The 27541-nt window shown below is 43.3% G+C and overlaps 1 protein-coding gene and 1 long non-coding RNA gene across 3 annotated transcripts in view; both read right to left on the bottom strand.

Annotated features, from left to right (window-relative positions):
- The window catches only part of CCDC3 (coiled-coil domain containing 3), a 122245-nt gene extending 101689 nt beyond the window's left edge, over positions 1-20556 (bottom strand). The window contains exons 1-2 of the mRNA XM_026478649.4: positions 19977-20556; positions 17442-17616 (exon numbers count right to left, since the gene is read on the bottom strand). Coding sequence (XP_026334434.2) covers positions 17442-17616; positions 19977-20350 — 549 coding nt within the window. The 5' untranslated portion in view covers positions 20351-20556. The remainder of the gene's footprint in view (positions 1-17441; positions 17617-19976) is intronic.
- A 228-nt stretch (positions 20557-20784) lies between these two features.
- LOC113241073 (uncharacterized) overlaps positions 20785-27541 on the bottom strand; it is a 70234-nt gene continuing 63477 nt past the window's right edge. Inside the window, exons 7-8 of one of the 2 annotated variants that reach the window (XR_007190102.2) lie at positions 22361-22598; positions 20785-21377 (exon numbers count right to left, since the gene is read on the bottom strand). This is a non-coding gene — a long non-coding RNA (uncharacterized LOC113241073). The remainder of the gene's footprint in view (positions 21378-22360; positions 22599-27541) is intronic. The other variant, XR_008956537.1, reaches the window with a different exon arrangement.

The raw sequence follows: 27541 nt of genomic DNA, 5'->3' as shown, positions 1-27541 counted from the left end.
ATAAAATGCTGAGGGATATTAACGTAGCACCCTTAGAATGTGTCAGACCATAAGCAACTGACAACTTAAAATAGACTGTTATGCATAGGATGTTTAATACAAACCTCATGGTGACCACAAACCAAAAGCCTTTAATAGACACACAAATAACAAAGAGAAAGAAATCCAAGCATAACAATAAAGTCATCAAAGACAAGGGAAGAAAGCAACAGAAGAACTATAAAAACACCATATACAAAAATAAACTCAAAATGGATTGCAGACCTAAATGAGAAACCTAAAACCGTAAAATTCCTAGAAGAAAATACAGGCAATAATTTCTCTGACATTGACCACAGAAACATTACTCTAGATATGTCTCCTCTGGCAAGGGGAACAAAAGCAAAATTAAACCATAGGAATATATCAACATAAAAAGATTTTACACAGCAAAGGAAACAAAAAAACAAAATGGCAACCTACTGAGTGAAAGTAGATATTTGCAAATGATACATCTGATAAGGGGTTAGTATCCAAAATATATAAAAGAACTTATACAACTCAACACCAAAAAAAACAAATAATCAATTTAAAAATGGGCAAAGGATCTGAATAGACTTTTTTCCAAAGAGGACATACAAATGGCCAACAGACACATGAAAAGATGTTCAACATCACTCATCATTAGCATAATGCAAATTAAAACCACAATGAGGTATCACTTTACACCTGTCAGAATGGCTAAAATCAAAAAGACTAGAAATGGCAAGTATTGGCAAGGATGTGCAGAAAAAGGAACCCTTGTGCACTGTTAGCAGGACTGCAAATTAATGCAGCCACTGTGGAAAACAGTATGAAGGGTTCTCCGAAAATTAAAAATAGAATTACCATATGATCCAGTAATTCGACTACGAGGTATTTACCCAAAGAATACAAAAATGCTAATTCAAAAAGATATATGCACCCCTATGTTTACTGCAGCATTATTTGTAATAGTCAAGATATAGAAGCAACCCAAGTGTCCATCCATAGATTAACAGACAAAGAAGTGGGATGGAGATAGATAGACAGACAGACAGACACACACACACACACACACAGGAATAGTACTCAGCCATGAAAAGGAGATCTTGCCATTTATAACGACATGGACGAATTTAGAAGGTATGATGCTAAGTGAAATCAATCAGAGAAAAACAAATACCATATGATTTTACTCGTATGTGGAATTTAAGAAAACAAGCAAACAAAAAAACCCCCAAAAAGTCGGTTTTTTAAAGATTTTATTTGAGAGAGTGAAAGCAAGAGAGAACAAGCAGGGACGGGGCAGAGGAAAAGGGAGAAGTAGACCACCCCCCCCCCCAGCTGAGCAGGGATCCTGATGTGGGGCTCAATCCCAGGACTCTGGGACCACGACCTGAGCCAAAGGCAGATCCTTAACCAACTGAGCCATCCAGGCACCCCAAAACAGACTTCTAAAAACATAGAACTGGTTGTTGCCAAAGAAGAGTAGATTGAGGGAGTAGGTGAAATAGATAACTAAGGGTGCACCTATCATTATGAGCACTGAGAATTACTGAATAATAGGAGAGAGTTAAGATGGCAGAGGAGTAGGGGACCCCTTTTTCAGCCGGTCCCCTGAGTCGAGCTGGATAGGTACCAGACCAGCCTGAACATCCACGGAATCAGCCTGACATGCAGGAAGATGCATCTGGATCTCTACAAATGAACATCTCCAGCGCTGAGTACTGAGGTACCAAGAGGGGAGCCATGAAACCGCGCACAGATATCGAAAGATAAACGGAAGGGGAAGGGACCCACCACCTTCGGGCACCGGGAAGCGATAGCCACCTGCACGGGGGAGCGGGCGGACTCGTGGACGGCACCCGCGAGAGAGCAGACTGAGACCGTGAGCCGGGAACGCACGCCACCAGACTGTAACGGAGCTCCGGTGCGCTCACTGGAACCAGACTGAGACCGGGAGATCTGGGAGCGCGCGCGGGGCGGCTGGCAGCTGGCGGTGTTAGAAACACAAAGGACAGAGACGCGCCGGCCCTGGAAGTGAGGGCTGGGACGCCGGGTGTGGGGCGCACATCCCGGGACGCTACAGGGTTGAGCAGCACCAACAGTAACAGAGTTAAAGTGGCCAGAATATTAGTAGAGAACGGGATGCAATCCCTCTGTTCTGTGACAGAGGCTGAAATTCAGCCGCTGCTGCTCTGACTCTCAGAAGAGGCACAGCAAACCTCCAGGGAAAGTCGCCAGAGAACAAAAGCCTGGAAATACCGGCTCGCAGTGTGCCCATCCCCATCCCCCCTCGCAGGGGACACGGAGACTCTACCCAAACAGGGCTGCCTGAGTATCGGCGCGGCAGGCCCCCTCCCCCAGAAGGCAGGCTGAAAAAAAAAAAAAAAAATCAAGAAGCCCACATCCCTAAGATCCCTATAAAACAAGGGCGCACAGCCTGGGTCCCGGTCAATAATTTGGGCTCCGGAGAACCCCGCAACCTCTCCTCATCAGAATGAGGAGGAGAAATCCTCTCCAGCAAAGGAAAGACAATGAGTCTGTAGCCTCTGCCACAGAACTAATGGATATGGATATAACCAAATTTTCAGAAATGGAATTCAGAGTAACAATGGTCAAGATGATGTGTAGACTTGAAAAAAGTATTAACGAAAATGTTAATGAGAATATAGAATCTCTAAGGGCGGAAATGAGAGCAAATCTGGCAGAATTTAAAAATTCTATGAGCCAAATGCAGTCAAAACTAGAGGCTCTGACGGCCAGGGTGAATGAGGCAGAAGAACGTATCAGCGAATTGGAGGATGGGTTAGTAGAAGAAAAAGCTAAAATAGAATCTGGACTCAAAAAAAATCCACACTCAAGAATGTAGGTTACGGGAGATTACTGACTCAAGGAAACGTTCCAATGTCAGAATCATCAGCATCCCCGAGGGGGTGGAGAAAAACAGAAGACTAGAAGAGATATTTGAACAAATTGTAGCTGAAAACTTCCCTAATCTAGCAAGGGAAACAAACATTCCTGTCCAAGAGGCAGAGAGGACCCCTCCCAAGCTCAACCACGACACACCTACGCCACGTCACGTCATAGCGCAATTCGCAAATATTAGATCCAAGGATACAGTATTGACAGTGACCAGGGCAAAGAAATTTCTCACGTACCAAGGCAAAGGCATCAGAATTACGTCAGACCTGTCTACACAGACCTGGAATGAGAGAAAGGGATGGGGGGGGGGGGGCATTTTTAAAGCTCTTTCAGAGAAAAACATGCAGCCAAGGATCCTTTATCCAGCAAGCCTGTCATTCAGAATTGATGGAGAAATAAAGACCTTCCAGAATTGCCAGTCATTGACCAATTTCGTAACCACAAAACCAGATATTAAGGAGGGGTTCTATAAAAGTAAAAAGGCCTCAAGAGTGATACAGAACAGAAAGTCACAATATATAGAAACAAAGACTTTACTGGCAACGTGGCATCATTAAAATCATATCTCTCAATAATCAGTCTCAATGTAAATGGCCTAAATGCTCCCATAAATGCCACAGGGTTGCAGATTAGATAAAAAGACATGACCCATCCATTTGCTGTCTACAAGAGACTCATTTTGAACCTAAAGATACATTCAGACTGAAAGTAAAGGAATGGAATACCATCTTTCACGCCAATGGACCTCAAAAGAAAGCTGGGGTAGCAATTCTCACATCAGACAGATTGGATGTTAAAGACTATAGTTAGAGACACAGAAGAGCACTATATTATTCTTAAAGGATGTATCCAACAAGTGGATATGACAATTATAAATATCTATGCCCCCAACAGGGGAGCAGCAAGATACACAAGCCAACTCTTGACCACAACAAAGAGACATATAAATAAAAATACACTAATAGTAGGAGACCTCAACACTCCTCTATCAGCAATAGACAGAGCACCTAAGCAAGAAATCAGCAAAGAAACAAGAGCTTTGAATGCCATACTCAACGAGTTGGACCTCATAGATATACATAGAACACTACACCCCAGAACCAAAGAATACTCATTCTATTCTAATGCCCATGGAACATTCTCAAGAATAGACCATGTTCCGGGACACAAAACAGGTCTCAACCGATACCAGAAGACTGAAATTATTCCCTGCATTTTCTCAGACCACAACGCTCTGAAATTGGAACTCAACCACAAGGAAAAATTTGGAAGAAACTCAAACACTTGGAGACTAAGAACCATCCTGCTCAGGAATGACTCAATAAACCAGGAAATCAAAAATCAATTTAAACAATTTATGGAGACCAAGGAGAATGAAAACATAATGGTCCAAAACCTATGGGATGCTGCAAAGGCAGTCCTAAGGGGGAAATACATAGCCATCCAAGCCTCACTCAAAAGAATAGAAAAATCTAAAATGCAGTTTTTATATTCTCACCTCAAGAAGCTGGAACAGCAACAGAGGGACAGGCCTAATCCACGCACGAGGAAGCAGCTGACCAAGAAATCAATGAATTAGAAAACAGGAGTACAGTAGAGCAGATCAACAGAACTAGAAGCTGGTTCTTTGACAGATTCCATAAAACTGACAGACCACTGGCAAGACTTATCCAAAAGAATAGAGAAAGGACCCAAATTAATAAAATTATGAATGAAAAAGGAGAGGTCACAAAACACCAACGAAATTGGAAGGATTATTAGAAACTTTTATCAACAGCTATATGCCAATAAATTAAGCAATCTGGAAGAGATGGAGGCCTTCCTGGAAACCTATAAACTACCAAGACTGAAATAGGAAGAAATTGATTTTTTAAACAGGCCAATCAATTATGAAGAGATTGAGTCAGTGATAAACAACTTTCCAAATAACAAAACTCCAGGCCCAGATGGCTTTCCTGGGGAATTCTACCAAACATTCAAAGAAGAAATAATACCTATTCTCCTAAAGCTATTTCAAAAAATAGAGACAGAAGGAAAGCTACCAAACTCATTCTATGAGGCCAATATTACCTTGATCCCCAAACCAGGCAAAGACCCCCTCAAAAAGGAGAATTACAGATCGATTTCCCTAATGAATATGGATGCCAAAATCCTCAACAAGATCCTGGCTAATAGAATCCAACAGTACATTAAAAGGATTATCCATCATGACCAAGTGGGATTCATCCCTGGGATGCAAGCATGGTTCAACATTTGCAAATCGATCAGCGTGATACAACATATCAACAAGAAAAGACTCAGGAACCATATGATTCTCTCAATTGATGCAGAAAAAGCATTTGACAAAATACAGCATCCTTTCCTGATTAAAACCCTTCAGAGTGTAGGGATAGACGGTACATTCCTCAATATCAAAAAAACCATCTATGAAAAGCCTACAGCAAATATCATTCTCAATGGGGAAAAGCTGGAAGCCTTTCCCTTAAGATCAGGAACACGACAAGGATGCCCGCTCTCACCACTATTATTCAACATAGTACTAGAAGTCCTTGCAACAGCAATCAGACGACAAAAAGGGATAAAAGGTATTCATATCGGCAAAGAAGAAGTCAAAATGTCTCTCTTCACAGATGACATGATACTCTATATGGAAAACCCAAAAGAATCCACTCCCAAACTATTAGAAGTTATAAAGCAATTCAGTAATGCGGCAGGATACAAAATCAATGCTCAGAAATCAGTTGCATTTCTATACACGAATAATGAGACTGAAGAAAGAGAAATTAGGGAACCCATTCCATTTACAATAGCACCAAAACCCATACGTTACCTTGGAATTAACTTAACCAGAGACGTAAAGGACCTATATTCTAGAAACTATAAATCACTCTTGAAAGACATTGAGGAAGACACAAAAAGATGGAAAAATATTCCATGCTCATGGATCGGAAGAATTAACATAGTTAAAATGTCCATGATACCCAGAGCAATCTACACTTTCAATGCTATCCCGATCAAAATACCGATGACATCTTTCAAAGAGCTGGAACAAATAGTCCTTAAATTTATATGGAACCAGAAAAGGCCCCGAATCGCCAAGGAACTGTTGAAAAGGAAAAACAAAGCTGGGGGCATCACAATGCCGGATTTCAAGCTGTACTACAAAGCTGTGATCACAAAGACAGCATGGTACTGGCACAAAAACAGACAAATAGACCAATGGAACAGAATAGAGAACCCAGAAATGGACCCTCGGCTCTTTGGGCAACTAATCTTTGATAAAGCAGGAAAAAACATCCAGTGGAAAAAGACAGTCTCTTCAATAAATGGTGCTGGGAAAATTGGACAGCTACATGCAAAAGAATGAAACTTGACCACTCTCTCACACCATACACAAAGATAAACTCCAAATGGATGAAAGACCTCGATGTGAGACAGGAATCCATCAAAATCCTAGAGGAGGGTGCCTGGGTAGCGCAGTCATTAAGCGTCTGCCTTCGGCTCAGGGCGTGATCCCGGCGTTCCAGGATCGAGTTCCACATCGGGCTCCTGCGCTGGGAGCCTGCTTCTTCCTCTCCCACTCCCCTGCTGTGTTCCCTCTCTCACTGGCTATCTCTCTGTCAAATAAATAAATAAAATCTTTTAAAAAACATTTTTAAAAATAAAAATTTTAAAAAATCCTAGAGGAGAACATAGGCAGCAACCTCTACGACATCGGCCACAGAAACCTTTTTCATGACACATCTCCAAAGGCAAGAGAAACAAAAGTAAAAATGAACTTGTGGGACTTCATCAAGATCAAAAGCTTCTGCACAGCCAAGGAAACAGTCAAAAAAACAAGAGGTAGCCCACGGAATGGGAGAATATATTTGCAAATGATGCTACAGATAAAAGACTGGTATCCAAGATCTACAAAGAACTTCTCAAACTCAATACACAAGAAACAAATAAACAAATCATAAAATGGGCCGAAGACATGAACAGACTTTTCCAATGATGACATACAAATGGCTAACAGACACATGAAAAAATGTTCAAAATCATTAGCCATCAGGGAAATTCAAATCAAAACCACACTAAGATACCACCTTATACCAGTTAGAATGGCAAAAACTGACAAGGCAAGAAACAACAATTGCTGGAGAGGATGTGGAGAAAGGGGATCCCTCCTACATTGTTGGTGGGAATGCAAGTTGGTACAGCCACTCTGGAAAACAGTATGGAGGTCCCTCACAAAGTTAAAAATTGAGCTACCCTATGACCCAGCCATTGCACTACTGGGTATTTACCCCAAAGATATAGGCGTAGTGAAGAGACGGGCCATATGCACACCAATGTTCATAGCAGCATTGTCCACAGTAGCCAAATCGTGGAAGGAACCGAGATGTCCTTCAACAGATGACTGGATTAAGAAGTTGTGATCCATATATACAATGGAATGTTACTCAGCTAACAAAGAACGAGTTCTCAACATTTGCTGCAACATGGACGGCACTGGAGGAGATTATGCTAAGTGAAATAAGTCAAGCAGAGAAAGACAATTATCATATGATTTCTCTCATCTATGGAACATAAGAACTAGGAAGATCGGTAGGGAAAGAAAGAGATAAAGAAAGGGGGGGTAATCAGAAGGGGGAATGAAGCATGAGATACTATGGACTATGAGAAACAAACTGAGGGCTTCAGAGAGGAGGGGGGTGGGGAAATGGAATAGACTGGTAATGGGTAGTAAGGAGGGCACGTATTGCATGGGGCACTGGGTGTTATACACAACTAATGAATCATCGAACTTTACATCAGAAACCAGGGATGTACTGTATGGTGACTAACATAATAAAAAAACGTTTAAAAAAAGAATTACTGAATAATAACATCATAGGTTAGTTATACTTAAAAAAATAAAATGCTGCCAGAAAACCATAAATCAATGAAATAAAAGTACATACTACCAATGATTACTTTTTAAAAATTTTTTATGTTATGTTAGTCACCATACAGTACATCATTAGTTTTTGATGTAGTGTTCCATGATTCATTATTTGCATATAACACCCAGTGCTCCATGCAATATGTGCCCTCCTTAATACCCATCATGGTCCTAGCCCAATCCCCCACCTCCTTCCCCTCCCCTCTGAAGCCCTCAGTTTGTTTCCCAGAGTCCACGGTCTCTCATGGTTCATTCCCCCTTCTGTTTACCCCCGTCATTCTTCCCTTCCTTCTCCTACCGATCTCCCTGCTATTTCTTATGTTCCATAAATGAGTGAAACCATATGATAATTGTCTTTCTCTGCTTGACTTTTTTCACTCAGCATAATCTCCTCCAGACCCGTCCATGTTGCTGCAAATGTTGGGTATTCGTTCTTTCTGATGGCTGAGTAGTATTTCATTGTATATAAGGACCACATCTTCTTAATCCATTCGTCTGTTGAAGGGCATCTCGGCTCCTTCCACGATTTAGCTATTGTGGACAATGCTGCTATGAACATTGGGATGCATATGGCCCTTCTCTTCACTACATCTGTATCTTTGGGATAAATACCTAGTAGTGCAATTGCTGGGTCATAGGGTAGCTCTAATTTTAACTTTTTGAGGGACCTCCACACTGTTTTCCAGAGTGGTTGTACCAACTTGCATTCCCACCAACAGTGTAAGAGGGATCCTCTTTCTCCACATCATCTCTAACATTTGTTGTTTCTTGCCTTATCAATTTTTGTCATTCTAACTGGTATAAGGTGGTTACTTTAAATGTAAATGGTCTAAATGTTCCATTCAAAAGATATAGGGTGACGGAATGGACCAAAAAAATAAGACCCTCTATATGCTGCCTACCAGAGACTCACTTCAGACCTAAAGACACATACAGACTGAAAGTGAAGGGACGGAAAAAGATATTCCATGCAAATGGAAATTTAAAAAAAAAGGCTGGGCTAGAAATACTTACTAGACAAAATAGACGTGAAACAAAGACTGTCACAAGAGACAAAGAAGGGCATAATGATCAAGGAATCAGACTTGTTTTATAGTCTAACTTGTGATCTTCCTGGAGAATGTTCCATGGGCACTTGAAGAGAATGTGTATTCTGCTCTTGGATGAAATGTTCCATGTATGTCTGTTGAGCCCATCTGGTCTAATGTGTCATTTAAAGCCACTGTTTCCTTATTGATTTTCTGTCTGGATGATGTATCAATGCCATAAGCGGGGTGTTAAAGTCTCACTCAACGTATTACTGTTGATTTCTTCTTTTATGTCTGTGAATATTTGCTTGATCTATTCATATGAATACCTACAAAACAAGTCAATAAATTTAAGAGGACTAAATTCATATCAAGCATCTTTCCTGACCACAAAAGATATGAAACTAGAAATTACAAGAAAAAAAAAACTGGAGAAAACACAAACACACAAAGGCTAAACAACATGCTACTAACCCAGGGAAGAGATCAAAAAGAAATCAAATAACACCTTGAGACAAATGAAAATAGAAACACAATGTTCAAAAATATTTGAGACATGGCAAAGGCAGTTCTAAGGGGGATGTTTATAGTGATGCAGGCCTATGTTAAAAGAAAACAAAACTAAAAAGCTCAAACAATCTAAACCTGCACCTAAAGCATCTAGAAATACAAGAACAAAGCCCAAAGTTAGTAGATGGAAGGAAATAAAGATCAGAGGGGCAATAAATGATATAGAGACTAAAATTACAATAGGAAAAGATCAATCTAAGAACTGATTTTTTTGAAGAGATAAAACTGATAAACCTTTAACCAGCTCATCAAGGAAAAAAAAAACCTCACAGTCAGAAATGAAAGAGCAGGTACAACTAACACCACAGAAATACAAGGGATAAGAGAGGACTACCAACAATTATAGACTAACAAATTGGGAAACCTAGAAGAAACAGATAAATTCCTAAAAACATATAAACTTCCAAGACTGAATCAAGAAGAAATGTAAAATCTGAATAGACTATTAGCAATGAAACTGAATCAGTAATCAAAAATTCCCAAAACTCCAGGACCAATTTCACAGGTGAATTTTACTAAACATTTAAAGTGGAGTTAATACCTATCCTTCTCAAACTATTCACACCAATTAAAGCAACGTTTCCAAATTCATTCTTCAAGGCCAGTGTTACTCTGTTATCAAAGCCAAAACACTACAAAAAAATTATAGGCCAATATTTATGATAAGCGTAGATGCAAAAATATTAGCAAATCCAATTCAAAAATTTATTAGAAGGATCATTCACCACAGTCAAGTGGGATTTATTCCAGGAATGATCCAACATCCACAAAAACCAACAGGATACAGCACATTAACAAAATGAAGGATAAAAATCAGATTATCATGACAGATGCCGAAAAAGCACCTGACAAAAACCAAACATCCATTTATGACAAAGAATCTCAGCAAAGTGAGTACAGAAGGAACACACCTCAACCCAATACACACCATGTATGAAAAACCACTCAACAGTGTAAAGCTGGAAACGTATCCCCCATAATCAGGAACAAGACAAGGTTATGTTCACTTCCATCACTTTTATTCAACATAGTACTGGAAGTGCTAGCCAGAGAAATTAGACAAGAAAGAAAAGGCATCTAAATTGGAATGGAAGAAGTAAAACTGTGTCTATGTGCACATGATAGGACATTAAATATAGGAAACCCTAATATACAAAATTAATATAGACATTTGTTGCATTTGTATACACTGATAATGAATTATCAGAAAGAGGAAATTAAGAAAACAGTCCCATTTACAATTGCATCAAAAGTAATAAAATGCCTAAGAATAAATTTAACCAAGAAGGTGAAACATCTGTACTATGCAAATTTTAAGGCATTGATGAAATAAGTTGAAGAAGACAAATGGAAAGACATACCATGCTCATGGACTGGAAGAATTAGTATTGTTAAAATGTCTATACCACCCAAAACAATTCACACCTTCAGTGTAATCCCTATCAAAATACCAATGGCATTTTTTCACAGAAATAGAACCCTAAAATTTGTATGGAACCACAAAAGACCATGAAGAGCCAAAGACATCTTGATAAAGAACAACAAAGCTGTAGGGACCATCCGCCCACATCTCAAGCTATACTACTAGTCTGTAGCAATCAAAACAGTATGGTACTGGCACAAGAACAGACACACAGATCAATGGAACAGAATAGCCCAGAAATAAACCCACACATATATGGTAAATTAATCTACAAAGGAGAAGGCAAGAATATACTAATACACTATAGAGAAAAGACAGTCTCTTCAATAAATAGTGTTGGAAAAAGTGAAGAGCTACATGAAGAAAAGAATGAAACTGGACCAATGAAATAACCACACAAAATAAACTGTAAATGGATTTAAAACTCTAAACATAAGACCTGAAACTATTAAATTCCTAAAAGTAAACATAAGCAGTACTCTTGGACATCAGTCTGAGCAGATTTTTGTCTAAGTCTCCTCAGGCAAGGGGCACCTGGGTGGCACAGCGGTTAAGCGTCTGCCTTCAGCTCAGGGCGTGATCCCGGTGTTGTGGGATCGAGCCCCACATCAGGCTCTTCCGCTATGAGCCTGCTTCTTCCTCTCCCACTCCCCCTGCTTGTGTCCCCTCTCTCGCTGGCTGTCTCTATCTCTGTCGAATAAATAAATAAAATCTTTAAAAAAAAAAAAAAGTCTCCTCAGGCAAAAGCAACAAAAGCAGAAATAAGAAATTGAGACACATCGGGGCGCCTGGGTGGCACAGCGGTTAAGCGTTTGCCTTCGGCTCAGGGCGTGATCCCGGCGTTATGGGATCGAGCCCCACATCAGGCTCCTTTGCTATGAGCCTGCTTCTTCCTCTCCCACTCCCCCTGCTTGTGTTCCCTCTCTCGCTGGCTGTCTCTATCTCTGTCGAATAAATAAATAAAATCTTAAAAAAAAAAAAAAAGAAATTGAGACACATCGAACTAAAGTCTTTTGCACAATGAAGGAAACTATCAACAAAATGAAGAGGCAACCTACTGAATGAGAGAGGATATTGACAAAGGATGTGTCCAATAACGGGTTAATATCCAAAACATACAAAGAACTCCTGTAACACCAAAAAAAAAAAAAAATCGGATTTTAAACGGGCAGAGGACAGCAAAGGAAACAATCAACAGAACTAAAAGACAACCTCTGGAATGGGAAAACATATTCACAAATGACACGTTAGATAAAGGGCTAGTATCCAAAAAGCTGTAAAGAACTTACCAAACTCAACACCAAAAAAAAAAAAAAAAAGTCAAGAAATGGGCAGAAGACATGAACAGATATCTCTCCAAGGAAGACATACAAATGGCTGACAGACACATGAAAAAAAATGTTCAGCATCACTTGGCATCAGGGAAATCCAAATCAGAACTACAATGAGATACCACCTCACATCAGTCAGAATGGCTAAAATCAACCACTCAGGAAACAACAAATGTTGGCAAGGATGCGGAGAAAGGGGATCCCTCTTACACTGCTGGTGGGAATGCAAGCTGGTGCAGCCACTCTGGGAAACATGGCGATTCCTCAAAAAGTTAAGAACAGAGCTACCCTACCACCTAGCAATTGCAATACTCAGTATTTACCCAAAGGATATAAACAGTGATCCAAAGGGGCACCTGCACCCCAATGTTTATAGCAGCAATGTCCACAATAGCCAAAATACAGAAAGAGCCCAGATGTCCACAGACAGATGGATAAGGAAGATGTGATTATTTATGTATTTATATACACACACACACACACACACACACACACACAAAATGGAATGTTACTCAGCCATCAAAAAGAATGAAATCTTGCCATTTGCAATGACGTGGATGAAACTAGAGGGTATTATGCTAAGCAAGAGAGTCAGAGAAAGACAAATACCATGTGATTTCACTCATGTGGAATTTAAAAGACAAACGAGATGAACATGGAGGGAAGGAAAAATAAAGACAAGAACAGAGAGGGAGGCAAATCCTAAGAGACTTTTAACTATAGGAAACTGAGGGTCGCTGGAATGGAGGTAGGTGGGGGAATGGGGCAATTGGATGAATGGGCATTAAGGAGGGTACTTGATGTAATGAGCACTGGGTTTGTATCTAACTGATGAATCACTAAATTCCACCCCTGAAACTAATAGTACACTGTATGTTAACTAAATTGAATTTAAATTTTAAAAAATGGGCGGAGGACCTGACCAGACACTTTTCCAGGGACACACAGAGGGCCAACACACACAGAACAATGCTCAACATCACTGATCATCAAAGAAACGTAAGCCAAAAGCACCATGAGGTGTCACCTCGCACCTGTTAGGACAGCTATTATCCAAAAACTAGAAGATACCATGTGTTGGCAAGGATGTGGAGAAGAGGTAGGTCCCTCATACACTGTTGGTAGGAAGATAAACTGATATAGCTTCTATGGAAAACAATATGGAGGTTCCTTTAAAAATTAAACATAGAACTACCAAATGATCCAGAAATTCCACTTCTGGGTATAAACCCAAACTGGATGAAATCAGTACCTTGAAGACTTATCTGCACTCCCATGTTCAGCGCAGTTTTTCACAATAGCCAAGACAGGGAAACAACCTACATGTCCACTGACAGATGAAGGGATAAAGAAACTGTGGTACATATACAAAGATTATTTAGCCTTTACCAAGGAAATCCTGCCATTTCCAACAGTGGATGAAGGATGGACACTGAGAGCATTATGCTAAGTGAAATAGGTCAGAGTAAGACAGTTACCAGATGAGCTCATTTACATGTGGAATCTAAGAACAAACCAGACACAGACACACACACACACACACACACACACACTCTACCACACACCTATTAGGATGTCTATTTTTTCTGACCATACCAAGTACTGATGAGGACGCAAAACCGAAGCTTGCACACATTGCTAATACAAATGCAAAACATTGCTGCTGTCCTCAAAAACAGTTTTGCAGTTTCTTACAAAGTTAGACACACGCTTACCGAATGACCCAGCAAACCCATCCTAGGTATTTACCGAAGACACACTGAAATTTATGTGCATACAAAAACCTGTACATGTGTCTTTATGGAAGCTCTAGTAGCCTAAAATTGTGAATTAAATCTCTCTCAACGGATGACTGGGTAAATAAAACCATGGTACATTCCTATTACGGAATACTCTGCTTAAAAATAAAGTGAACTACTAATAAACACAGCACAAATTTCAAATGTATTACGCTAAGTAAAAGCAGCCAAACTAAAAAAAAAAAAAAAAAAGGCAACATACTGTATGATTCCGTTCATTTGACACTCTGGAAAATACACAACTAGTGTGGGAGAACGTATCACTGGTTCCTGTGAGTTCAGGTTAGGGAAGGGTCTGACCAAAAAAGGGCAGAAGGGAGGTTCTTTTCAGTGATGGTCTTTTCCGCACTGTGGTTGTAGTTGTGATTATACAACAGTGTGCATTTATCAAAACTCATAACACCATCTGCAAGAGAGTGATTTTTACTGTATATGGATTTTTGATATTAATGTAGAAAATGAGAGAGAAGGCTCTGCTTCCTTAGACATTAGATCTCTCTGGATGAAGAGACGGGATTCATTTAACAAATGTGTAAGACCCATAAAAAACGCGCAAGTATACAACAGTAAACAAAATAGATATCCCTGCCCTTGGTTGGTTTATCGACTTGAACAGCGTCTGAAGAGTAGGAAAACAGAGACCAAGTCGTGTGAACAGGATGGCTGCCATCTTTAAATACAACAAAACCCCTCCCCTCAACTATTCTACCCCCTTCACCTGCAGCTCTATATGTACTAAAGCATCCACAGGCAAACTTCGTCAAAGAATTGTCTACCCTCACTCATGCCCCACCACCCTACTCCCTCATATTACAGAAACTGTCCTCATGTCACCAAAGAGTTTACTTCTCAGTCATTTTACTGGACTTCTCAACAGCTTTTGACTCTGATGATCACTCATCCTCCTAGAAACACTCTGTACACTGGATTCTCCTAGCTTTCCCTCTGCCTCTGACTGTTCCTTCTCAACCAGTATTAGCATTCCACAAGGCTCAGTCCTACCCTAGGGCCTACACTCTGCTCTCCCTACATGCTCGCCCTTAAAAATTGCATTCACATCCATTCTCAACTGACATCTAATTATTAAGTCCCAAAGGTCTATCTTCCACTTTGAGCTCTTCTCAAACCTCCGAACGTACAGATCCAACTAGTATTCAAGATCTCACCCGGTGCAAAATGGCTCAGATGGCTTAAAAACACCTCAACTCTGCACGTTCAGCATCTGACATATGAATTCCCCTACCAAACCTTTCCTATACACATTTCTCAGTGTCGGTCTTTGGCACACAGTTCACATGCCAGAAACCCAGAAGTTATCTTTGACCCTCTTCCACCTCTGTTGCAACCAAGCCATCAGGAACACCTACTTATTTCTTAAATCTCTACCAAATTTTTCCACTTTACTCCATCCCTCTTGCCTCTACGGTAGTTCAGCAACTACCTGGTAGCTTTATAACCACTACCTGTTCTCACATCACTTGGATTCCTTCCACCCCAGTTCATTTTTCAAAATGTAAATTTGACCCCCATCGCCCCTTTCACAACATAAAAGGTTTCCTATTCCTATTAGGACAAAGCCCAAATCCTCACTAGGTCTGGCCCCACCTCCGGCTCTTGTCCCATCCTTCTCACGCACTCCCTTTGCTCCAGCCAAGTAGCTTTCTTTCACTCCCTCAAAGGCACCACGCACTCTGCCACGACAGGGACTTTGCACAGACTTTCTTCGGACTGCACTCATCTCTCCTTGATCTAGGATGCCTCTTCATCCATCGGCTCTTAGCTCCAGTATCAATTCAACAGAGAAGGCTTTCTTCACCCTTAAGTCTAGGTCAGATTCCCTGATTTTTTTTTTTTTTGAGCTTATGTTTCCATTTAAAACTATGCAATCATTAATACAGTCTTTTGATTCGGTCAATCACCAACAGTAGGTTTACAAGCTTCAGGAGAACAGGGACTTTGTATTTGCCCAACATAGAAAAACTAGCACCTAACACAGTAGCTGCTTTATAGTCAGCATATAATATTTGCTGAAGATTGGGCTCTGCGGTCCCGCGAAATGAGGTATGTAGAATATCCTATGTGTCCACACTCTTTGTAATAGCAACGTACTGGACACCAACCGAACCACCTATTAGCAGAGGGCTTGATTAAATACACTGCGACGCATGCACACAATGGAACCCACTACGCAGCCATTTAACGAAATTTTATCTACATTGATATAGAAAGATCAAGATCTACTTGTGAATAAAGGCAATGTATAGCGAAGTGTGCACAGTGGGCTGCCATTTTTGTCAAAAACAACAGTAAATAACACAAGTTTGAATTATCTGTTGGTTGAAAATACTCCAACATTTAAAAGAAACTAGTAATAGTAGCTACTTGTTTGAAGAGTAGGTGGGACCCAGGTTGGATGGGCGTCCGAGGTGTTTGTCTACTTGTAGATCTCCCAAGTGGCCTTCTTTCTCACCGACTGTTGTTTCTCAATCAAAGGAAAGCCAGTTCTAACGACCCAGGTTCGAATCCTACATTGACTTACAACACTGTACACTTCCAGATTTGGGGCCATGTGAGCCACTTAACATGGGCAAATTAGTTCATCAACCCATACAAATAGTCCTTGTCCCATGAGATACCTAAAACCCCACATCAGAACGCTCCCAGCAGTCTGTCACACTGGCCTGAAAACATCTCTGATGGGAGACTGGGACCAGAGCCACCCGCTCTACTGACCCAGTCCTACCATCATTCCAGCTCGAGTATGGCAATGCCATCTGGGAAAGGGACAGTCTTCAAAATCTCCCCCCAACTCTGGCATCTGTCCCAGAGGGGCAGATCCCTTTTATATTTTCAGACCCCAAATTATCTTAAGCCTTACATTCCACAACCGGCCACCCTGTACCTCTCGGTCTTCACAACGAGAGTTAACGATCATGGAAGTGTTAGCTAGGGCAACCATTTCCTTGAGGACTTTCTTCTTCCTTAGAAGAGTCCCGAGAGCCTTATGCTATCAATAGCAGTAATGATGTAATAGTCATAAAAGCTCTCATGTACTGAGTACTTGCTCGGTCAGGCACTAGGTTAAACGCTTTTGCCCTTTTTACGTAGTTAAATCATATTCATCAACCCTATGATGTAGATTGTTTCCATTTTACAGGAGACAAAACGGAGGCCGTGTGCCAACCTTCATTCCATCTGTTCTCTCACTTTATGAGGAACCCCAAACTAACTAGTAAAGCCTGGGGAATCTAGTTTACGAGCAGTGGGTTTTTTTGGTTTTTTTTGTTTGTTTGTTTTAACTGCCAGGGGAACAGGAGGGATAACGCTCTTTGGTCTGGGCTTCTGGAAGAGTACTCTTGAATCCTTTGGTCACGAAATTCAGACAAGATGTAGCTATTCTATTATTTTGCTCTGACAAAGGAAACAGGCAATTCTTACCCTATTATCTTCCTGGATCTCCCAGTCACTGGAAAAAGTTGCCAGCTGCTGCCCTTGAGAACAGTTCGAAAACTGGAAAAGGCTGGAAAACATCCTTCTGTTCTCTTGGGTGTCTGGAAAGATGGCATCTTGGAAATTGACTCCGTGGGGCAAGAGATTATAATTTTCATCCATCCTAATGGGATAAAAGAGGAAAAAAGCAGAACTGTAGCTTGGACAGCCATAAGATATACCAGCTTTAATCAAGAGTTGTAAATACTGACAGCCTTGCCATTACCCAACTATGTCTCACATGGCTCTCATTAGAGGACCTACTATTTCTAAATGTTTCTCTGCCTCACACTACAGGAGTCTATCCTTAAGGTTTTCCCAAAGGGGAGTTTGGTGAAGGGTTGTGGGGGGTAGGGGGTGTGCATATGTTTGTCTACCTGTAGATCTCCCAAGTGGCCTTCTTTCTCACCGACTGTTGTTTCTCAATCAAAGGAAAGCCAGTTCTTACAACCCAGGTTCGAATCCTGCCATTGCTACTGATCTTCTGACAGGAGATGAATTTCCTCGATTATCTAAGCTTCACTATTCCAATCTGTAAAAAGAGGAGACTAGCACCTTCTCGCTGGTGGCGGAAGGACTGCATCAGATAAAGTATCTGGCACAGAGTGAGTGCAGTGTAGATGTTAACATTTTTATAGAGCTTATAACATTTTATAAATCACCCCTTGGAAAGATAAAGAAATCCCACAGAGGGAGAGGAGGCCGAAGTTACCCTCCGGCACAAAGAGGGGATGTGGGGCTCACCAGGGAGCCTCCACTGCCACTTTCTCCTGTGACACTGCACAGAATCTGTTCTCATCTCACTGGGTCCCAGAATAACAGGGAAGGAATGATTTGTATGCAGTTGTTAACACACTTCAGGCAACACAGCCCTGTGAAATGGAAATCTGTCAGACTACCAGTTGACTCCCTATTTCTGCTCACACTTTTTGTAAATATATCAGAGGGAAAGATGAAAGAGCTGGCTGATCACCACAGAGCCACTGGACAAAGCTCTTTCATGATAAAAATCAGGAAAATATAATGTCTGCCCAAGTTCTCCAGCTTTTTTCTTTGGAAAATAAAGTTTCAGTGACTAATAGCTTTATAGCTGGAATCTCATTGTCCTTCCTAAAGAAAAGCATGAAAAACCTAAGTTTCTTTGTATCAAGAAGGATACAATCTCACTCCTTGCTGACTTTTTTTTTTAGAAACTATACTTCCCTAGCAATTAGAAAAGAGAAAAACAACTTAATCTCACTAAACCACTGAAGCCGACACAAAGCACGCCATGTATTCTAAACTTAGAGGTTCTGGCTTCAATACGGGAAACATGTGTTGCCATGAGCTTAGGAACAGCCCCTTGGTGGATCTTACGGGTTTTCTTTCTCAGAGGGATGCGAAATCTCAAGAGCTAAAAGTGAATCCGCAGACGGGTCATAGTCATTCCGAATGCCCTTGTTGCCGCTTCACGGACTGGGAAAACGGGAACCGCTACCAGTCTCAACTGTGGATTAACTCACTCACTAGCTTGATATGCAGGTTACATTCCAGTTCAAGGTTTCTCTCAGCTGCTCTGCATCACGCTAATGCAGCCAATGCCTTTAGGGTTCCACCTGCTGTTCTCCATTTCAAACTTCAAACCCATTGACTGAGTTCTTACACACGTGAATTCCGTCTTGGCTGCAGGCCAACTTTCATGGAACTTGACAAGATTCCAGGAGTCTCCAGTCAGAGAGAACCTCCAGCCTGTTTCACCTATGCTCTTCAAAGCACTAAGAGCCAGGTCTCCACTCCCCTCCCCCCAGCAGGCCCCCACATAAACCTTTGCTATTTTGAAAAGCCCAGCACTGAGGTCGGCTGGTGGTGACAAGGGGTGAAACAAAGGAACAGCTGGGCTGCATTCCACACCATGCCTATCTTGGCATTTAAGCAGGTGCGGAAAAGCGTGACTCTTCCTTCTGCTTCTAACCTGCACCAGGTGTTCTACATAATTACTGGGCGTTGGTCTCAACCAACCTGGTTTCTCACATTATGGAAGTGAGGATACGGAGGGTCTTCAAAAGACAATTTGCTCCAAAAATCACAGGAAGGGCTGAGCCAGAATTCCAACGAGAGTGTAATTTCAAAGTTTGGGGTTCCCCCCCCATCACCATCCCAAGCTACTCCCGGTGAATCCAATTAAAAGTATAAATTTAAAGAGGAGTCAAATGGATTTTGGAAACCACCTTGGGCTTCTGCCTGAAACACACTTCTATGTATTAAGGACAAAAATCACTCCCGGTTTTTTGTTTTGTTTTGTTTTTAACAGCCTTAGCCAAATACACGCAGGACCTTTGTCGAGACGTCCCACGGAGCAGGAGAGAATCAAGAGTAAGGAAAGGAGCCCAAGGCGTATTCCAAAATGGTACGGACAGGACTCCCTGTTGCTCCTGACCTGGCTCCGGAGAACGGTGCCCTCGGGACGTCACGCAAATAGTTGGAGGAGGAGCTGTGGGCGCTCACCTGAGAAAGAAGAAATAGGAGTAGTCCTGGACCACGGTGTGGGAGTGACACGAGAAGTAGCCCAGGCCCGTGAGGTTGAGTCTGGAGCCCGCGGGCACCTCGAGCATGCTGCCCCACGCCTGGTCGCACAGCATCTCGATCTCGGCCGAGTAGAAGAGCCCCGCGTCGCTGGCCTCGTACTGCCACGGCAGGTAGTTGTACAGGCCGTGCACCTCCTGGTGAAGCGCCAGCACCTTGGCGTACACGATGATCTCGGCCAGCTCCGCGCGGCAGCCCTCGCTCAGCGGTCTCCACTCGGAGGGCAGCTGGCAGCCGCGGGCGGTTCCGAGCCGGCCGGCCAGGCAGAGGGCCGCGAGCAGCAGCGGGCGCAGCATGCCGGCGGCGGGAGCGGGCGGCGGGCGCGGCCGGGGTCGGCGCTGCGCCCTGGGCGCACTAGCCCGGGCGCATGGCGGGGACTCCCAGGACTGGCAGGACAGAGAGGGGCCGCGCGGCCGCCGGGAGCAGGAGGCGTCGGGGAGCCCGGAGCGCCCGCCCCGGGCGACAGCGCCGCCCCGCCGGCCGGCGAAGCGCAGCCCTGGGCGCTGGGCTCGGAGCGCCGCTCTCTCAACCGCCGAGCTTACGGCGCCTGGCCCTCGCCCGCGAAGCTTTAAAGGGTCCCGGGGGGCGGGCCAGCCGCCCGCCTCCTGCCCTGCCCCCCGCGACGGGGCGTGGGCGGCGGCGGGAGAGGGCGGGGAGGCGGCCGAGGCGGCCGCCGGCCCCGGGCCAGGGGCGCTCGGGAGCCGCGGCGCGCGGTCCGTCCCCCCCAGGCCCGGCGCGGTGCTGGGGGAGCGCTGGAGGCTGCGCCAGGAGGTCCCTCGCTGCGGGGAGCTGCAGCCCAGCCCTCCTCCCGCGCCCCGCGGATGCGCTGGGTCAAAGCTTTCCCGGCGTTAAAGCCTGTTCCGGACGCGTGGCCTCCTGACAGTAATCATTGTTGCTTTGCAGGATTCCTCTGTAGACACGGTTACATTTTCTGTGTGATTCGTTTAGAGTCAAGATGCGTAGAAAGCAAATCTGACTTGGGCTTCGAGAGGTTAATTAGGAAATTCAGCGTGGACTAATCAACTTTTTTGAGCTCTCTCTCTTTCGCTGTCTTTCATGCGGCTTATTACTTCATGATAATTTTAGGAAGGCCTTAATAAAAGATTTGAAAAGCCATTTTGTCCTGATTTTCCTAAAGCTGCATGATTTATATAATTCCTACTTTCAGATTCTGAACTCTTTACACCTGAGGAATAAATTAAGAAGTAAATTCCAACCAGCTTTTCACAAGTCAGTGCGTGAGTCTAATGAGACGCAGGCTCAACAGTCTGTTTCTCTCTAAACTCAGCAGCTCCTTTTATCTCCAAATTGCCGAAAGTGTTCCTAAGGTAGTAAGAAGAAGAAAAAAGAGGATGTTTATTTGTAACTGTATTTATAATATTTTTATATATGTATTACATCATACATAATCATGCATCTAATATGCATTCCATGGTACGTCATACATATTATATGTAATCTATATTTGTAATAAATGTATAAGCGGAACTGCCTTAAAATGGAAGACTCTGTTCTGTAAGCATCTTATTTACTAGGGTTTCTGCAAGTCTGAGTCGTGGAACCCAGCTAAATTCTTCCATGCACTGAAGGGAAAGTTCTTAGGGAATTCTGGAAGAAAAGGTAAGGAGAAGCAAGGATAAAGAAGCAGGAGAGGAAGTTTCCAGGCTGGGCCTCACCTCCCTGTGGCCCCCAAATCTTCTTCCTGGGATCCCTAAATCTCCAGTTAGGGCAGTTGAATTCATGCATGCTTGTCGTGACTGCAGTGTTTGAAAGGCATCTCTGTGGTCCAGATCCCACCCCTGCAGGACAGGGACTCCAGAAGAAGAGGCTGTGAGAAGGGCAGCCTCACACAACAGGGGGACAACCAAGGGAGGGCTTCGGGCATCCCCAAACTGGAATGATGAGGACTCCAGCCAGCACCGCCCTGCTGGTGAGGGAATGGGTGGCTCCAGGTGACACGCTGCCACATTAGCCCAGAATCTGATCAGTGACTCAGTCGACCAAGTTCCTAATCCTACAGAGTCCTCTGTGATGACCCTAAAAGCAGACAGAAGTAAGAGTGAGGGCTTCTCACAGATAATAACTGATGCCTGCATATCTGGGTGTCAGCCTAGGGCTTTGATGAATTTTGCAGAAAAAAAGTTATCATTAGATGGAATCAAGTGAACAGTAGTCCCCTGTTCAGGTGATGTATATGACCCCCCCCCACACACGCATACACGCCCCATGGTTGATACCAGACTTTCACACGATGGGTAAATGGTGTTCAGGGATGACCTCTGACACCATATGTCAGCACTACTCACTTGTCTCTCCCTGAACATGTAAATTAGGAAACTTCATCATGTCGTGGTCTTAGTCTGCTAGGGCTGCCATAACAAAATAGAGACTAGGCGACTTAAAAAACAGACAATTCTCTTGGTACAGTTCTAGAGGCCGGAAGCCCAAGATCAAGACATCATCAGCATTGGTTTCTGGGGAGGGCTCTCTCCAGGTTTGTAGACAGCTGCCTCCCCTCTGTGTCTTCACATGGTCTTTCCTTTCCTACATGGAGAGAGAGAGAGATCTCTGATGTCTCTTCCTCCTCATATAATGACACCAATCCCATCAGATTAGAGGCCCGCCCATGTGACCTAAGGAATTAACTACTTGGGGCACCTGGGTGGCTCTGTCGGTTAAGCATCTGCCTTTGACTCCGGTCATGATCCCAGGGTCCTGGGATCGAGCCCCACATGGGGCTTCCTGCTCAGCGGGGAGTCTCCCTCTGGTCCTCCCCACTGCTCATGCTCTCTCTCTCTCTCTCTCTCAAATAAGTAAATAATCTTTTTTAAAAAAAGGAAGTAATTATTTCCCTAAAGTCTTCATCTCCAAATACAGTTTCTTTGGGGGTTAAGGTTTTAACATGTGAATTTGAGAGGAAAGGAGACACAATTTGGTCCATTACAGATATTTAGCAGGGATTCTGTAGGTTTGCTAGAGAAAGAGAGAAGATATAAAATGGTTTGCATTCCTGACAAGCAGACTTTGAGCAAGTATTGCCAAATTATGCTATTAATTGCTAACATGTATTCATTGCTTACTGTGGGCCAAGCACTATTGTAAGGACTAATTCTCCAAACAACACTCCGAAGTACATACTACCATCATCCTTGTTTTGTAGGTAAGGAAACTTAGGCTCAGAGAGGTTAATTGATGTACCCAAGATCACAGAGCTGGCAAGTGACTGAGCTGGGATTCAAACCCCAGCATCAGACTCCCGAGTATGTGCATTTAACTACAACACGGGGATATACACAAAATCAGCAATGTTTTAAAAGCACAGGTGGGTCGTCCATCTAGAAGTGAATATATGCATAGTATAACCTCAGCATCGTCACCAGGGATGGCTAAAGCAGTATGTCATTGGACTAACATTAATTTTCTATTACCCAGCAACCGTGCTCTGTTAATCTTATGCTGTAACTTATCCAGACAAGATGGTAAGCAAGCTTTTCAATTGCATCTTCAAGCATCTCAGAAGCCTGGGAAAGATTCGTACACTTCGACAGATCATAAAACCGTAACTTTTCTTTCCATTCAAATAAAAAAATCTGTACGTGTGGCTGATTTCTCTCTTCTTGTATAAACTTGACAGAATCCAAACTCTTCCAATTCTACCCATAATGTATTTTCCAGAAACGAGCACCTTTGAGAGATTGTCTTTCTCCTGGACTCATCACAGAAACATCAGTCATGCTTCTCTTCTCTGTCAGGTCTGGCAGTGCTGCGCCGATGGGGGTGATTTACCTGGGGCCATGAGGGTGTCCTCTGGTGAGCATCTTCTCTTAGGGGACTAAGAATTCCATACAAGCAGAGCACAAGGTAGCCAGGGTGGGAGGCAAAAATTATGTCAATGAATGATTGGGCTTATAAGTCAATGAGCCACTTCCACTCCTTGATTCCAAGACCCATATGTTCTGACTGTGGGGAAACAGCACCCTGGATTGTTCTCTGTTTCAAAGCACATACGGTATTTTTTTTTTTAAGATTTTCTCTACTTATTTGAGAGAGAGTAAGAGAGAGCACAGAGGGAGAGTGAGAGGGAGAAGCAGACTCCCCACTGAGCAGGGAGCCCAACGCGGGACTCGATCCCAGGACCCTGAGATTGTAACCTGAGCCGAAGGCAGACGCTTCACTAACCGAGCCACCCAGGCGCCCTCCGGTATTCTATAATACAGCACCCATTCCTTTCAGGCTGTGACTCTCAACTGACACAAATGAGTCTTCAGTGAGCCATTCTATTACATTAGTGAGCTTTCAAAATTTGTCCAGTTGCTTCTAGTTGACAGAGTATAGGAGAAGACCAGTTAATTCCACAGCCAAGAGCCCATGGCTGCATTCCCTTTATTGTATGGAAATCATTGATCAGGAACAGTGCTACGGGACATACCACGATGGGGAGTAAGGTGTTCCATGAGTCCATAGATAGTGCTACTGGCAGAAGCATTGTGGAGCAGGGAAAGTGTATCCAGGTCCAGAATGTGCCTATTCCAATGAGGAAAAATCTCTGCCCTCTCCAAGATAGAAGAGGTCCAATGTCATCAGCCTGCCACCAGTGAATAGGACCGTATCAGGGGATCGGTATTAGTCTCTGTTGGTAACATAGTAGGCTCTCAACAGCAGTATTTGCCAGGTCAGCCTTGGTAAGAGCAAATCGTGCTGTCAAACCAATGGTAGCCTCCATCCCTACCACCATGACCACCCTTTTCATGGACCCAAGAGCAAGCACTGGAGTGGCTGAGAAGAGAGAATGGTATCCACAGAGCACATGATTTGTCCAACCTAATTACTGAGAGCCTCTCTTCAGTGAATGCCTGTGGTCATCATTTACATGGGACACAAACGTCTTTATCATCTGACCATCCCAAGAGGTCCATCCACAGCCCTTTTCCCCAGACATCCTTGTCACCCATTTTCCAAGCCTATTTCATTCAAGTCCCTTGCAATTGTTGATGGTTAATTTTATGTGTCAACTTAAATGGGCCACAGGGCACCCAGATTAAACATTATTTCTGAGTGTGTCTGTAAGGATGTTTCCAGATGAGATTAGCATTTGAATCACTGGACTCAGAAAAGTACAGAAAAGTAGGCAGCCCTCCCCAGTACGAGTGGGCCTCGTCCAATCCATTGAGGGCCTGAATAGAACAAAAAGTGGAGGAAGGAGGAATTTGCAACCCCGTCATTTATCTTCCTGCATCACTCCTTTAGCTGGGACATCTCATCTCATCTTCTCCTATTCTCAGAATTTATACCATTAGGTGCCCTGGTTCTCAGGCCCTTGGGCTCACACTGATACATACCACTATTTTGCAAAAGGAAAATAGTCCTATCCAGCACAAGGCATAGGTCTGCTCCAAAATCCTAGAGCCTGGTGCTGTGACTATTGTGCTTGTCCAGAGGCTCCTTACGGCATGCCCATTTGCCCCAGACACTTTACATATTGGTGGACCTGAGGGGAAAAAGACCCAGGTGATACAGTGGTTTATACAGCAGCCTGAACTTGTGGCAGGACATGCCTTTGCTTGTCTCTACTTACAACGGTGGCCTTCTCATTGACCCTGTAGACGACCCAAGTAGTGCATTCAAATCCTGCATGTGCTGTATATATTGCTCCCCAAAGACAAAAAGGCTCGCCAGCATTTTTCCTCTTTTTTCATTGTAGGTGGGCCAAAGAATAGCAACCTTACTTTCCCCTGGAAAAAGTGACATTTAACCCTCCAGAAACTTCACTGAGGTCACAGGCCCCTGAAGTTTCGTGGGCTCTGTCTCCCATCATCTAGTTCCCACTAGGAAGGCCTCTCAAGTATCTTCTAGCTTATGAACATCAGAGCCAATCATCATCATGTCACCAGCGAGGCAGAGTATGATGTTTGGCGGAATGTCAAGACAATCGGGATCTCGGCAGAATAAATGCTGCAAAGAGTAGAATTGGCCTAGCCGAAGGCAAGCTTGGGAAAGTGCACTGTTAGCCTTGACGAGTAAAGGCAAACTACTTCTGGCGGTCTTTACAAATCGGTATAGAGAAAAAGACACATACGAGACCCACAGCTGCAAAACAAACACCAAGGAACATGTTGATTTTCTCCAGGAAAGATACCACACCTGGGGCAGCATCTGAAATTTTAGTTACCACCTTATTAGTTTACAGTGGACGTTGCTCCTTCTTCAAGATCCATGTGACTTTTGCCCAGGCCAAACTGATGAATTCAATGGAGATGTGATAAGTATCACGTGTTGTGTTGGTCTCAGCTGGAGACTGGGGTCTGGACCAGCCCTTGTGGTTCTCATGATGACTGCAAGATGCCCTCAGCAAAAACCATCAGGACACTTTGAAAAACAAGTTTATTACTTACAAGTCCTGGAAATTACACAGCACACCTGAGGCCGCAAGGCAAGGTCACAGGTAGAAAAAGAGAGCAGGGGCCTGGAGTTGTGCTTTTATTGGGGTTGAGGGTAGGATGCCTAGGATTTAGCAGACTCATTCTTCATTGGTGAATTTAAAACATAAGAGCAGAAATTTACAGCCTGAGACTAGAAAAGCCAGCAGCTCAAATGCTCAGTTATCAAAATCAACGGAGATCTCTAACAGAAAGGAGCCTGGGGTCAGCTTGATTCTTCATCTAGTCCTGTGGCTGGCACTGTGTTTATTCAAGATAGCTGTCTTTGAAGTGCAGGCCTCAGCCATCAAAGCTTAAATCACACATTTGCATCACAAAAAAAGAAAAAAGAGAAAGACAACTGTCAGATCTTCTACTCCCTGCACTTCTCTCCTGCCTTCAGCCAGGGTAACATTATGCAATCCCCCCCCTCCAGGGTGTAGTATTAACTTCTGACTTACTTTCTTATTATGAATGGAAATCCTAGGGGCTTCCACTTAGCCCTTCCTGCCCTAGTGGCCACCGCCCATGGGGCAGAGAGCACATGTGGGGATTCTCCCAGTTGCCAACCATGTCTCTTCTACATACACCTCCACAAACGGGGAAAATAACCACTAGCTGAGTCTCCGAACCAAACTGACCCGATATGGGTCTGATTTGAGCTACACTTCATCTATAATCTGAACATTATAAAATTTCACTTTGGTTGTGGGGCCCTCTGGGATTAAGATCATTTCAGAGCCGGTGTCTGAAAGTCCCCCAAAGGTCTTGGTACTTTCCTTTTTCCAATGGACAGTCATTCTAGTAAATTGCCTCTGGTCCTTTTAAAGAAGTCTTAGAAGAATAATTACAATGTATACTTGTGGCAATGGTGTGGAGTCCTTCCTCAAGGGTACCTGGCCTACCCTTCAATCAAAGGGCTCCGTGTCTGTGAATTTACCTCTGTCTGGAAACTGGGTAAGAGGCCTCAACTCTCTTCGGTGGCAACTTAAGTTCGGTACTCTGCTGTGAGGCTTACAGTTTTTCCTGTAATACGGATTAAGCAATATTCTAGTAGACTCCATGTATTTG

The sequence above is a fragment of the Ursus arctos genome, unplaced genomic scaffold (genome assembly GCF_023065955.2).
Source record: "Ursus arctos isolate Adak ecotype North America unplaced genomic scaffold, UrsArc2.0 scaffold_30, whole genome shotgun sequence".
Classification (NCBI taxonomy): domain Eukaryota; kingdom Metazoa; phylum Chordata; class Mammalia; order Carnivora; family Ursidae; genus Ursus; species Ursus arctos.
The sequence above is the reverse complement of the archived record's forward strand: the minus strand, read 5'-3'. Positions and strand labels throughout refer to the sequence as shown.